Consider the following 14,386-nt stretch of genomic DNA (forward strand, 5'->3'; position numbering starts at 1 on the left):
AACGTTCAACGGGAATGTTGCGAGATTAGATGTCAATTAGTCACACATAGGGGAAACAGGCTATCTAGAATTTTATGTGTCCACCCAATATCCGGAAGGTAGTGCTAAACGCATGAATAGTGTAATTTGCAAAGAATGGAAAATCAGTTAGTCTATACATAAACATGCCACTGATTTCTAGTAGTCAACTATTTGTTGAAGTTCCCTAATTAGACTAAGTTTGTTAATACGGAAACAACCATGTAAAATCAACTCTGGGAAGCATAGCATGCGTTCACTTTTATTGCTCGTGTGATCTCAACATGGTTTTTGCAGCCACTAGTAGGCAGAGTCATGCAGAAAGTTCCAATTTTGACTACTGACTTTCGAGTACATTCAAGGTCATAGCAAACAGAGAGTAGATGAACCTGCGATAAAACGACGTAAGTCAGTCAGGCACTGAACTGATTTACCGTTTGATGATAAGACTGCTTGTTCCCAGTCAACTGTACTGTATAAACAAGCTTGCCAGTAGATGCTTGCGAGTACGTGCGCAGCAACTGTTTGGTGTTCTTGCAATTGGAGTATGTACATACATGTGCATTGTTGTTGAGGCTAAAATCAGTCGTTAGCGGTGTTCTAAGAACACATATAGGTAAGATGCGCGCTTTTAATACAGTGTGTTTGGATGCACTTTGCTAATTCTAAGCTTCGATCGTGTTGACTTGACACTGCTTTGGTATTTCAGAGTCGATTGTTGCGTGCGAAGGGTCCTGTTTTCACAACAGTGCAATTGGAGTACCAGTGTCTTGTTGTTGAGGCTAAAATCAATTACTCACGTGCTAACCAAAATAGGCACTCTAACACTGAAGAAATGAACTAGAAAAATTAGACACAAACGGTTTCATCTCACGCAAAGGCATTTTCTAACCAAATATGACTAGTGCCAAAGTAGGACACCTGGAACTGGAAAGGGGTCAATTTCTCGGTGAGTCGGCGCCTAGGATTTAGAACTTTAGTGCTTTTTTCATTGTAAAAGTAACTTGAACTTGAAACAAGTACATAATACAACTAGACAACTAATTTTAATAGACATAACATAAACCATCAATCATTCTCACTGCCCTGCCTGTATCCTTCTGTTTTCATGTCATTCATTCCCAGTTCCTCGTTCTGTTCATAGTTTCGCTCATATTGTTCCAATACCATGTGCGGATCAGCATCAGGGGCATATGGGTTCTGTGGAGATTTTTACAATATCTGTGATAGAATGAATAAAAGAGACAAAGACTGAAGTAGACTGCTTACTTGTACATAACTGTTTCCTGCTGGATCATCAATTACCACTTCTACTAAATGCTCACCACTAATTACCTGAACAGACAACAGAAAGCATAATGCACTCAGACAAAGAAGTACAACAAAAGAAAACAGAGATAAACCAACAAACTTGATGGACACAAAACACAAATGATAATCACAAACAAGAGAACAAGCAAACATACATACATAAAATACTGGCAGCTTAAAAAACAGCCCAATTTCAATATCAAGCTAACTATAATAGCCATTATTCAAATGACAAAAACCTTATCCATCCATAAAGCGTAATGACTCGGTGACATAACAACATCTGACCTTGTCTAATTTCTGTAAAAACTGCTTCATCTGCAAGACAAAATCTTTTCTAGCGCTGTCACCAAATGAAAATGGTGCCGTTTTCTTCAACTATATAACCAGAAACGAAACAGTTGAACAAACATATAACAATTAATAAACCAATAAACAATATGCACTGACAAATAGACAAACAAACAAACAGAGTGAAACACAGAGAAACGAGAAGAGGACCAACCAAGCAAACCAAAACGCCGTAACCCCTGCACAAGTATAGCATAGTGCAGCCTTCTATCAAAATCTACATTTCAGTACATTGCTGTACCTCTTGCTTTATATCATGAAGTAGACCTTCCAATGTCGTAAATTTGCCGCCCATAGAGCAACAATAAACTTCCACATCAAGCTCAGGAATGAGAACAACAGCCGTCTCACTCTGTTGTACAAACTTGCATTTCATATTCAAAACCAACTTAACAACATACCAGCAGTACTTTAAGAACATCTCGACTAAGGTCCTCTTTTGACGTCATTTTTAATGTTACCCTTTGACCAAATTCGCTGACACCACCTACAACAAATGTCATTGTAGACTAAGTAAACTTTACAAATTCTGGTAAAAAATGTCGCATTCCTATGGATGATAGAGACTTGATGCAGATATACAAGTAAACAGACACTGTGAAACATATCTTTCACTGTTAGATGGCACACAACACAATACACTGTTTCGTATAAGTAATTATTTTCCCCAAAGTCTAATTAGTGATCAGACAGATACTGCTAGTCTCAGCAGTGCTCGCAGAATGTCTCCTGCATAGCACATCTGTCGTAATTGCTTGTGTCTATGAATCAGTTGGACTTTCATCTAAACAAGCTACACAATATGCAACATATAGCATGTAGCAATAGAAAGAAAATTGTAAACTCTATTGCAATGGTGGTTGTTATTAAATTTGTAGAGGCAAATATTGTATACAATTTACCTCCTGATTTGACTTCATTTGACTTGCAACCACACCTGTCACATGTCAAAGCCATGATGACAACTTGTTTGAAATGAGGAATGTCAACTAGTTTCATTCTTGTTTCACAAGGACTCCCACACTCTGGGCAGTTTGTTGGAAAAGATAGAACCTAAGCAAACAGATAGGCAAACAGCAGTATACAAAACAGTATAATAAACAAATGGATACATGGACAAAAACAAAAACAACAAAGAGTCAGCTCACAAACAAGCTGACAATATAAACAAACAGACAACAAAGACTCAAAAAGAGACTAACAAAGATATAGACAAAGTATTGGGCAATGCTGTCAACTGTATCCTGTTGGTCTTCAAACAGTCTGACTGATGAGACTGATAGAGTGACATTGTTTCCAAACATTGCTGCCAGACAATGCGGGTACACAAAGAGAGCAGAAAAGAACCCCACATCGGACGACAAACAAGGACATGTTTTCCACCAAGATTCTTCACGAGGTAAACCGGGCTACTTTGACGTTTCAGTCTGAAACTCCGTTCAAGAGAGTAGCAGACTGATCAGTTCCTTCAAGAGTTATCTGAATGTAGACAAAGATAGCCTAGCAAGTACCAAAGAACTCAAGGATTTCTAGAGACTATTCTTCTCAATTGCTCTCCAGTGATGTAATATGAAAGTGACAAAAAATGCAGACTATCAGAGCCTCAATACTAATATTGAGATTCTTACTCTAAGCAGCCATTGTTTGTTCACTAGTTCAGCTACCTATATGCAACCTTCTGAGGTGAACAACACAATCAGCAGTTTTAGTGTAGCAAAAGTGTATCTGTTGCAATCATATGAATTATGCCAAACAAAAAATATTTTAGGGCTATTTGTTTAGCCTGTCAGTAATCATTCTGATTTATTAAAACATATTTCATTAGCAGATAGACAAAAATAGAAGTAGAACAATTCAGCAACCAGTTCTTAGCCATGACTGCGGAATCTAGCATTCTAATAAAAATATGTCAGCACACAAGCAAGATCCAACTAAAGACAGTTATACAGGAAGAGTGGCAAAGGAAAACACTAAACAGATGCCGAGTGAGATGACTGCTTTGATTTGTGCGCTCTACAGAATACTGTAGGATGGCTAAAACATTTATTTGGTTTTGTTGTTTGTATTGAAAATTATTGTCGATTAGTGCATATTGTTTTTTTGATTGGTTAATTTAAGTTAAGTTTTAAGTCAATTATTTATTGAATGAATTAAACTGACTACACTGTAGTTTACTAGGAAATGATGTTATTGTTGGTAATTAACAGTATCTTTTGATAATAATATCAATAAAATGCAAATAACATGATTTACACGTGATTTGTAGTGTCAGAAACTTTGGCCATAACTGCACATGTTGAAAGTATACTTTGCACTCTTGAAGATAAAACTAACAAATCGATTGGTAGTCTAAATAACTGAAATATGCAGTCACTAATGTATGACATTGTCGGACAGATAGACAGACAGACTAACAGACAGAAAGACAAACTGCAGACAGACAATCACACAGACAGACCGAAAAACATACGGACAAAAGAAGAGCAGAATTCCTGTGTACGAGTGCAACAAAAGTTTGGCTGCATATGCAACTGTTTGCAAAATACCACTACACCACAGCACTAAAAAGAGACCTGACATAGTTGTTTATGATTCTGAGATCAGCACAGATCTTGATGGTGTCCTACACCACCCCTAAAAAGGGACATGGTAAAAAGATCTGCATAGGAAGAAGGATTTGCATAGCAGCAAGAAGGGAGGAAAAACACTGGCCAAAGTACAAAAATAAGCGTATTATTAGTAACTCATCCAACTTGAGCTTTACTCTCCCTTACTGAGATAACCATTGGCTTGGAGCAGACAAAGTGTGAAGAAATTAGCAAAACAATCTCAAGATGTGGAAAGAACAAGACTAAAACTTTAATTAAGAAGTTACTAAAAACCTTTCAGTTATTTTACAATGCTGCAACACAAGAAGGTAAACAAGAGCCAAACAGATAAACAACAAAACACGAAAATTGAACAAGTAACTGTAAGTAGCAGTTGTTCAAGTAACTGTAAGTAGCAGGTGTGCAATATACCTCATCTTGTGTAATTGGTCCTAGGAAACAACCACATAAATCTCACACTAGAAGCCTAACAGCAAACCAGTTATTCTAACAGCCACCAACCAGCAGCCACTTCAGTCTGGTCTCTCCCTGTGTCATCATCAGCCTACATGTATACATAACATAGACACATCACAGGAACACACACAACCATAGACCAAAAGTATGTTCTAACTCTCAATCCCAATAAAATGTCTTGCTCAGCAGATCTCTTGTATGACATCACTGTCATTTGAGGATCCTTCTTAGGAGCACAACTATATAATACATCCTAAATTAAACTATGATAAAAACAAAACAAAAAACAGAAAAATAACAAATGCGCGAAACAAGCTATCAAATGGACTAGAGACATGTTGTAGCATACATGTTTTCAATAAAACTGTTTCCTGATGGATCATCCAGCTCCTGAACACAATATTATAGTTAGAAACAACCATAGTCATGCATATCACTCTAAACAGATTTAGATCACCAAAGTGAACAGCCGACCTCCTGACTGACACATTTCCAGTTCAGTGATGACAACTTTGATCTTGTCATGTACATCTGGATCCATAATCTAAATAAACACATAGTTCAAAAACCAGGTCTCAGAAGACAAACATTTTCCACCAAAATTGAGTTCAGTAGACCACACTAATACATGCCAGAGCTTTACCAACACTAATATCAGTATCAATATCAGCATCAACACTAGAATTGGGCAGCGCTACTAGTATTGGTAAATTTTGCTTGATGTTACCTTGCCCGCAACTCTGGCTCCTCAAAGGTAATAGATATGATTCTATCATGGCGACTTCTGCCAGTGGCATTTGGTCCTATTTTGCAATCTCAGCAGTAGACAACCGTAAGAGATCATGCAGATTATGCTCAGAAAGAATATTAATAATAGGTGGTACAACCACATAACCTCAAATCTTAGAAACACCTCCAGAAAAGTACCTTGACCATGCAGTTAGGGATGATGGAAGATTCTGAAAAAAGGTGAAGACAAGCAGCAGTCAATAATCAACTAAGCAATGTAGAAACAGCAGCTGTAAGACTTCGATAATCCCCAGGTTGGTAACTTCATCCTCTTAAATTGTCTTCCAACTATTTACACATTGGTACTTCATTAGTAATTCGTCGCCCCAGTCTTGTTTCTAATTACAGCATTCACATGTGCAGCAAACTATCACCTAGTTTCACTGTCACTGTCTTTTCCAAGCTATGCCAGACATTTAAAAATGCATGTCTTCAGCTGTTTTACATTTGTTGGAGAAGAGATTTCGAGTCGCTCTTTATGACATCTATAAATTTTGATTGAATTGGGTTTAGTTCAAGTGACTGAGCAGGTCAGTTCATGCTGTTAATTTTGTTCTGGAGAAGATATTGCTTTGATTTTTCTGTGTGTGGTAAGGAGCGTTGTCTTGCTGAAAGCAAAATGAGTTGCCAGCAAGAATCTGACCACCCTGTATGACATACTGGTCAATGATATTAACATAGCTATCAGACTTTAGCATGCCCTCTATGAAATGCAAGCTTCCCCCTCAGATTTTGCCATTGTTCCACACATCATAACCTTTCCTCCTCCATGTTTTCCTGTTGGGACCAAGCACTAGCTGTTAAAGTGCTCCTACAATCACCGAGGAATGAGAACTAAAATAGATCCTTGCCAAAGTTTAAATGTCGATTTTAATCCAACCACAGGATATGTTGGAAGTTAGACTTTGACCATTCTTGATGCTCTGTAGCCCACTTCAATCACCTCAGGTTTTACAGCCTAGTAAGAAGAAGCTTTTTTACTGCTACATGGCTGTGAGGACCGCTCTCAATTACTGGATTGTGGACTGTGTGAATAGCAGTGCCCAAATTACTCCTCCCCACCCACTTCTACCTGTGTAAACTGGTGATTTCTCACTGAAACATGAATTGCTGCTGTTTTCTTTTGTGAATGTTTATGCTAACCTAAAAACGTGCAGACAACTACAAATATTTAGAAGTAATTACAACTTTGTTTTAGATAGTTTTGTGGGACGAAAGAAAACGGGTGGCAAAAACCTTTTTGCTGGTACTGTATAAGACTAGTGTCAAGATGCATTGAGTTAGCCTTGTCCCCAGACTCATGTGAGCCTGGGGACAAGGCTACATTGAGTGACATTGTTCCGAACATTGCTGCCAGACAATGCTGGTACACAAAGAGAGCAGAAAAGTAACCCCACATCAGACAACAACTAGGACATGTTTTCCACCCAGATTCTTCACGAGGTAAACAGGGCTACTGTGACGTTTCAGTCAGACACTCCGTTCAACAATGATACCGTAAGTTGTCAGTTCTGCTAGAAAAGCTGGTGCTGCAGTATTTGCAGAGGAAATGAAAAGGATGCCAAACATGGTTAGTGATGTTATTGCTAGTGGAGGTCTGTTCTCTTTCACAACTGTAGAAACATTTGGGGTTTGGAAAGACCACAGTTTGGAACTGTTAAAGGGGAAGTCCAACAAAAATAAACTTAACTTGTATGAGTAGATCTTACGAAGACAACTCGATCAATATAAGTTACTCTGCTATCTTCGCTTTTGTATACGAGAACGAGTGATGTTTCTGTGATGTGCAACGCCCATGTGCCTGCTCCGTGCTTCCTGGTGGATTAAGCTCCGCCCACTGGGAACAAATCAATGCGTTTACGGATGACTGATACGGATATATCGAGAATGCTGAATGTGAATGCAAAGATATTATGAAGATCTGCCTTCTTGCCGTCAGTGGTTCCTCTCTATAGTAAAATGGTGTCGGTAGAGCTGTTTTCCACCAGACTTTGAAGCAGAATTCCTCAATACCACGGCTTACCTACAGAACGTGCTTGTGCTTGAGTACTTGTTTATCCTTGTTCTTTTAATATCCGAAGAGAAACGTTCAGCGCGTCATCTGGCGTGTGCTACAGAGGATGATCCTATTTTTACATCCAGGATTGTAACCTTCTACCAATCAGCAGCAAAAGAAAGTGAGCAGACCGGATGTAAAAATAGGAACGTCCTCTGTAGCACATGCCAGATGGCGTGCTGAAAGTTTCTCTTCGGATATTAAAAGAACAAGGATAAACGAATATTCAAGCACAAGCGTGTTCTCTAGGTAAGCCGTGGTATTGAGGAATTCTGCTTGAAAGTCTGGTGGGGAAACAGCTCTACCGACACCATTTTACTTTAGAGAGGAACCACTGACGGCAACAAGGCAGATCTTTATAATAATATCTTTGCATTCACATTTGTCATTCTCGATATATCCGTAGCAGTCATCCGTAAACGCATTGATTCGTTTGCAGTGGGCGGAGCTTAATCCACCAGGAAATGCGGAGCAGGCGCGTGGGCATTGCACATCACAGAAACATCGCTCATTCTTGTATACAAAAGCGAAGATAACGGAGTAACTTATACCGATCGATTTGTCTTGGTAAGATCTACTCATACAAGTTAAGTTCATTTTTGTTGGACTTCCCCTGTAAGATCAACTGCCCAGAAATATTGATTGTCATCCTGTTTGAACATGCTGCAAGCAGTTTCAAGACTACACGAAAAACTACGTTTGTTTGTGGCAGTCTATTTCTAGAATAACTTTGGACAAGCAAGTTTACGTTTTACTGATAGCGACTGTTGTGGGAATGATTAGCTGTGTTTTTCAGAGAGGAGGACATGAACTTTGTAGAAGTACATTGTAATGTAGTGTAAAATGTATCAACAGACTATAAAAAACAAAGTAAAAATAAACAAACAAACAAACATAGACATACAAAAAAGTCAGTCGGACAAAAACAAGCAAAAAGACAGTAAGAAAACTGATAAACAAAAGCCACCTTTCTAACGGGCTGATCCTGCCTCAAGCCTTCTGTTGCTCTCTGTAGTAGTCCCTCAATGGTTGTCACTTCTACGATGGGCAAAGTATCAACATTTTATTGCTTTAATAAAACCAAAAATAAAACGTCACCTCCTTGTTGGCTCTTTGCAGGAATTTCAAAGCCAAGTTCAGGAATTATGACTGTTGCAGCATCTGTCTTGACAAGCTGTCTGCTTATATCCTAAATTAATACAGTACTTGCTTCAACAAAAAGTCCTTCCGTCTTCCATCTGTCTGCCTGCCTCTCTCTGTCTGTCTGTGTGACAGCAACTTTGATATATTGACAAACACTAAATGATTCTACCTGCTGGGTCATTCATTTGTCCACCTGTATGCAAGTTTATCCATCTGTTTGTCTATTCACCCACTTGTCAGTATATCTACCAATCTATCTGCCTCTTCGTCTGCCAATACATATACTATCGCTACAAACATTATTGCTAGAACTAACTATCTGCCTGCCTTATTTAAAATCACAAAATCTAAAAAAGCATTTTTATCGTTCAAAAATACATGATTTCAATCTAGTGAATGCTACTCTGAATGTCTCTGTCATAGATGTCCTCATCAACTTCAGCTGATAGTATACATGGCAACTTGTTCATAATGACATGGGAATTGCAGCACTGGAGAATGATAGAATTTTTCTCCCAAATTCCTCTAAAAGCTGATTCATTCCTTCTCCCCTCAATGTCTCAAGATTATCTTGACCAGTGTTTAGGTACTTTTCAGTCACTGTTCTGCACTGTCCAAAATGTTCACAAACTAGTGGAGTAGGCTAGAGATGTGGAGGTTCCAGGAAGACGTTGTCTATACTTTGCTTGTTTGCTTTCCTCTTTCCTTGCTGCTGCAAACCCTCCTTCCTGAGCTGCACGTTTCACTGTGCCCTTACTAAAGAGATGAGCCATAGCTCATAACTAGTGCCTGAGTTGTACACAACTACGTGAGTGTGATTTGATTCCCTAAGTATTGAAGCTGACTTGTTCTCATGACGGATTTTGAGCTCATGCAAGCAACAGTTCCATTCATTGACAAATTTCATTGTGGTGCCACACTGGCCAACCACCATGCTTGCATTTAAATGATGATACCCAGTGACAGATTTCCCACATTCACATTGACTGTTCCAATCAACAAATGGAGGAGGAATATCCAGCCTCAGAGATGCTGCCAAACGAACGTCATTGGGTTCAAGTGTAAGTGCATGCATCTTTACTGGAAATAACCATGAACCAGACTCCTTGTCCTTGTAGAGATCTCATTCCAGCTACATCCTTGTTCGATCTTGAATTTGCAGTAAAAACTGGCATTCCTTACTTAGATATATAAGTAGAAAGCTCATGTTCTAACTTCTGATGGTCTTAAGAAAAAGCTGAACATCGTGGTATGTATTATTGTTATCAGCCAGAGCCTTACTACCAAGACTGTGTTAGTATATATAGAGGACTCACAGTAATCTGGAAAAAGCTGAGACGGCATCCGAGACATGAGGAACACAACTATGTAGCTCAGATACGATGCTCGTCCAAACAGTAAAACAGCAGCAGGAGCTATTTGCAATACTGATAATGATGTCAACCCAAACTACCTAATTTAAAAGGTAATAGTGCTTGATTCCATGCAAATTTGTCCAGTGATAAAGCTCTCATGTTCAAGAATTTGTCTTATGTTATTATATCTGTCTGTCTGTTTGTGTCTCTGTCCATACATGTATTGAATAAATCAATGCTATTACAGGCTATTGGCAATCACCTCCAAAGGGTGGCACACTACAATGTAAAGTTACTTAATTAACTAGCAACAAATAACTGTCACAATGAACGTCTTTTGACTTTGCCACCTTGCCAGATTCCTGCCTATAATGCTGGCATATCCATCTGTCTGTCTGCATGTCTGTCTGTCTGTTTGCCTGCCTGTCTTTCCGTCAATAAGTTTGTACATCAATGCTGATACATGTGATGAAATGTATTATTCTGAAAAGACTACCTACAGATTACAGAACGAAAAGCAGCAAGCTCCTCAAAGGAGGAGAACAAACACTCAATTACTCTAATGAGCTATACTTAACATACAGTACTGTGCAAAAGTTTTAGGTCACCCTGGTTACTTCACTAATCTGGAGGAAGAAAGTGGACTACAGTCAACAGCTACAGCTTTATTGTATCACAAACAACAAAAAACATCTTGCATACTACTCACAAGTAATCTTGACAAAGAAATATTGTTTAGTACTTAGTGTGTCCTCCATGAGCAGCAATTACTGCAGCACACCTGCAAGGCATCGAATCTACAAGGTTTGTGGTAACAGCCCTGGTGGTGGTATTCCACACTTGGAAAACAGCTGCTGTCAACTCTTGCTTGTTCCTGCAGGGTTCCTTCTCTAGTCGGCGTTTCATTTCATCCCAAAGTCATTCTAGCCATCTGCATAGCAACGGCGACATCACAACGTGAACTCGTAGTGCACTTTGACGTTCTCGTTAGCTACAGCCTGTCTACAGCAAGAATATAACTGATGAAATACTGTTCAATATCTCCAGACAGTATGTGATCTCAAGACGTTCATATTTCAGGTGCAGAACTACATTTTCATACAACCTTAGAACAATATCTGGGTGACCTAAAACTTTTGCACAGTACTGTATGTATTCTCTGGCAGGCTCCCTGTCCATCGGAAATTCTATTAATCTTTCTTGATATCACGAAGGAGTTGCATTGTTGTGGTTGGATGGCAATACATTGTCTCCAATGAGTCTTAAATCTCCAGGTTTGCGTCTTCCATTCTTGTCGCAGCATAGCGTTGGCAGCTTGTTCAAATAAGCTGATGCCTCATTTCCTATCTACCAAAGTGTTCAATTACTAAAGGAACAAGAGATGCCATCGGAGTATAACCTCCAGGAAACAGTACTCTAGAGTATTTATTGTGTTCTCTCCTTATTTGCAGACGAAGCGCTTCATCTTTGGTTGCAGCACTAGATAGAACATCCTGGCTCTAAGGGTAGACCAGAGCAGTGTCCAATTCAACGCTTCCACCACAATCTATCTGTCTGTCTGTCTGATCCTTTAGCTGTAACCATTTTCAATATGATCACCTGCCTATTTGCTGAATCTGCACTACAATCAAAATCTGAAGTCAGCCTACCGTTTCAAAGCGAAAGCCTACAACTCCTACTCTTTGCTGATGATGCTGTTGTTGTTGCAAACTCAGTAAAGAATCTTCTAATACTTTGCAATGAGACTAACGCCTTTCTACATTGGTCTAAGATTGAGCCGAATAAATCAACTACGGTTACAAGTTCCAGAAATAATTCCATCCCAACCTCTTACAAGTACACAAGTCAGTAATAACACATCTCAAATCATTACAAATTAATAATTAAAACATGTAGGACTCCAACAAAGAAAATCTACCTACAAGCACACAAGTCAGTAAAACACCTCACAAAAATATTCAAAATATTGATAAAGCATGTAGGACTCCAACAGAGAAAATCTACCTTAACCTACCAACTCAACCTTACCATTGCTATAGACAGAGTCAGACATTCAGAACGCTTCCTAGCAACAACACCTGTGCTTAAGTTGGACACCAACGAAGGCCACTAAATGTAAAGGGCGATTGTAGTACGTGTAGTATAGTAGGATATATGAGTATTGACGTCTAGCATCCGTTAGCGTATTCATTCAGTTTTGACTGAGTGACAGGCAATTGTGTTGCTGTTATTTGTGTTGTGTTGAGTTATACTAGTAAATGCTCGTTAGCGTTGTGTTTGACGAGCAATGGTGTTCTGTGTTTACCTAGTTGCATAATAATGGTTGCGTTACGTAGCAATAATTTCTGTCAAACAAACGCTGGAACTCAGAAAACAGACTTTCAGTTGCTCTTCTTCTAACTTTGTCTTTCATTTCTTCGTTTATGCTTCAATCGTCTTGTCTCACTCATTTACTGAGATAGTTGTATAACAATGGTTGGTAGTCGTGCACCAATGGTTGTGTAGCAATAAGTTCTGTCAAACTAACGCGCGGAAACTCAAAAAACAGACTTTTCTCTTCTTCTAGCCTTTCCTTTCCATTCCTTTGTCACGCCTCAGTCTCCTATGCTCCTTAGTCGTGTATGGGAGCGACATCGCGAGTCATTTCACTTTTCTCACCAACAAATTATAATTGCGTTGAGTCCTCGAAAGAAGATCCCTGTTTCAATTTTTAGCTCATATGTTGTGGAGTCAAAATTGCATTCATCTGGCATCATCGTTATGTCGATCCGTTTCTGTTTTACCGTAAATCCATATGACAAGTGCTGATGCACGTATAAATATAAATATATAAACATATAAATATAATATATCTCAACCTCAACTAACATGACGAGAGAAGCTTGCTTCGCTCGCCAATTACACACACAGATTACTACAGTCATCATTTTGCAAGATGGCAGCACATGCACAATACTTTACATTTTTGGCCTTGCCATTTGTCTGTCTATCTACTTCTGTGTGTGTCTATAACTATTATGTGTCTGTCTTAGACTATATATTTGCTTTCGGTGTATCTGTCTGTCGTTTTTCCGATCTTTCTGTCTGCTTTACAAAATAGACATTATGCTGCCTAAGATACAAAAATACAATGTTCAATAACAGGTTTCATTAAAATTAACATAAATATTCAACAAACTTTTTTGTTCTGGATTCTCAATTGGATTTTTATTCCTTCATCTTGTATTCGCCCAGCAGATTGTATTTCGTTATTTTCCCATCCACAATGTTGACATGCGAACGATATAATAACGACTTCTTTAAACATCGGAATCCGAGTCAACAAAATGCGAGAAATTCCCTGAACAAAGCCACACGTGCAAACCACGGGATACCAAAATTGTATTCCATTCTCTGACGTTTTCTCGACACTTCATACACAAACTCTCTATTTCACTTATCTCCTGCTCATCGGCGTCTCCCTGGATGTCCTGAAACAGCGGTTTCACTGCCATTGTTTTGACAAAATTTTGCGCATGCGCAGTCTAGAACGTCGGGTGTGCAACCATGGCCTTGGCGACAGTGCGCCTGTGCGGATTCAGACCTGCCAACCTAGCAGTGTCAAAATGCGTGAGTTTGCAGGAAAAAATGCGGGAGAATGCGGGAGTCTAGTTTAATTTAAAAATTGGACACGCCTACAATAGCGTTAATATCAATAAATTTATATCGTAATAAGTGTTAAATAATATATAAATAATATCTAATCATCAAAATTTAAGTATTTGCATGCCCAGTTGGAGTAGAGCCAGTAATTAATTTAATTATAGTACAACAAATGTATAACTGATTGATTAATGTGCCTAATTAGCGACAAACAGTATCAACACCAATTACTAAACATAATAATTAATTAAACACAGAACTTGTACTGTACGTACTACTGCCTGTTATGAAAATCTAAGAAAAAAGTACATGTATATTTCTCGTGGCTAGTTAGGATGTCCTGGATTCTATTTTCATGTGGCCTTCTTCGATCGCTTTTCCAGCAATACAAATGGTAATCAGGTAGCCAGCCTCTCCCCCTTTCCACTTCTGACCGACTTCTCCTATGTCGGTATTTTGACCAAGTATGTTATCAAAGAGCGGGGCTGGAGCATAGAAATTGATATTGGGATATCAAGTATGTGCATACACACTCATGTATTAAAACTGTAGGGTAGTTACACAAAACAGGCAGGCCCATCATTTTGGTCACACCCACCAATGGTCAGAATGCGGGAGATTTGATGCCAAATGCGGGTAGGCAGGAGAAGGGTTCC

At 38.8% G+C, this 14,386-nt stretch overlaps 1 protein-coding gene across 1 annotated transcript; it reads right to left on the reverse strand.

The window, feature by feature from the left end:
* Positions 1-961: 961 nt before the first annotated feature.
* On the reverse strand, positions 962-13,579 carry LOC134188836 (zinc finger protein ZPR1-like). Its single transcript, XM_062657039.1, has 15 exons — positions 13,487-13,579; positions 13,267-13,428; positions 8,689-8,779; positions 8,558-8,628; positions 5,203-5,289; positions 5,095-5,135; positions 4,903-4,984; positions 4,791-4,833; positions 4,701-4,720; positions 2,583-2,733; positions 2,091-2,167; positions 1,922-2,032; positions 1,618-1,707; positions 1,288-1,353; positions 962-1,218 (listed from the first exon to the last, which is right to left on the reverse strand). The coding sequence occupies exons 1-15, from the start codon at positions 13,502-13,504 to the stop codon at positions 1,087-1,089; spliced, it is 1,242 nt and encodes a 413-aa protein (XP_062513023.1). The 5' UTR covers positions 13,505-13,579; the 3' UTR covers positions 962-1,086.
* Positions 13,580-14,386: the final 807 nt, after the last annotated feature.

Source organism: Corticium candelabrum, chromosome 13, assembly GCF_963422355.1.
Source record: "Corticium candelabrum chromosome 13, ooCorCand1.1, whole genome shotgun sequence".
In the NCBI taxonomy this organism is placed as follows: domain Eukaryota; kingdom Metazoa; phylum Porifera; class Homoscleromorpha; order Homosclerophorida; family Plakinidae; genus Corticium; species Corticium candelabrum.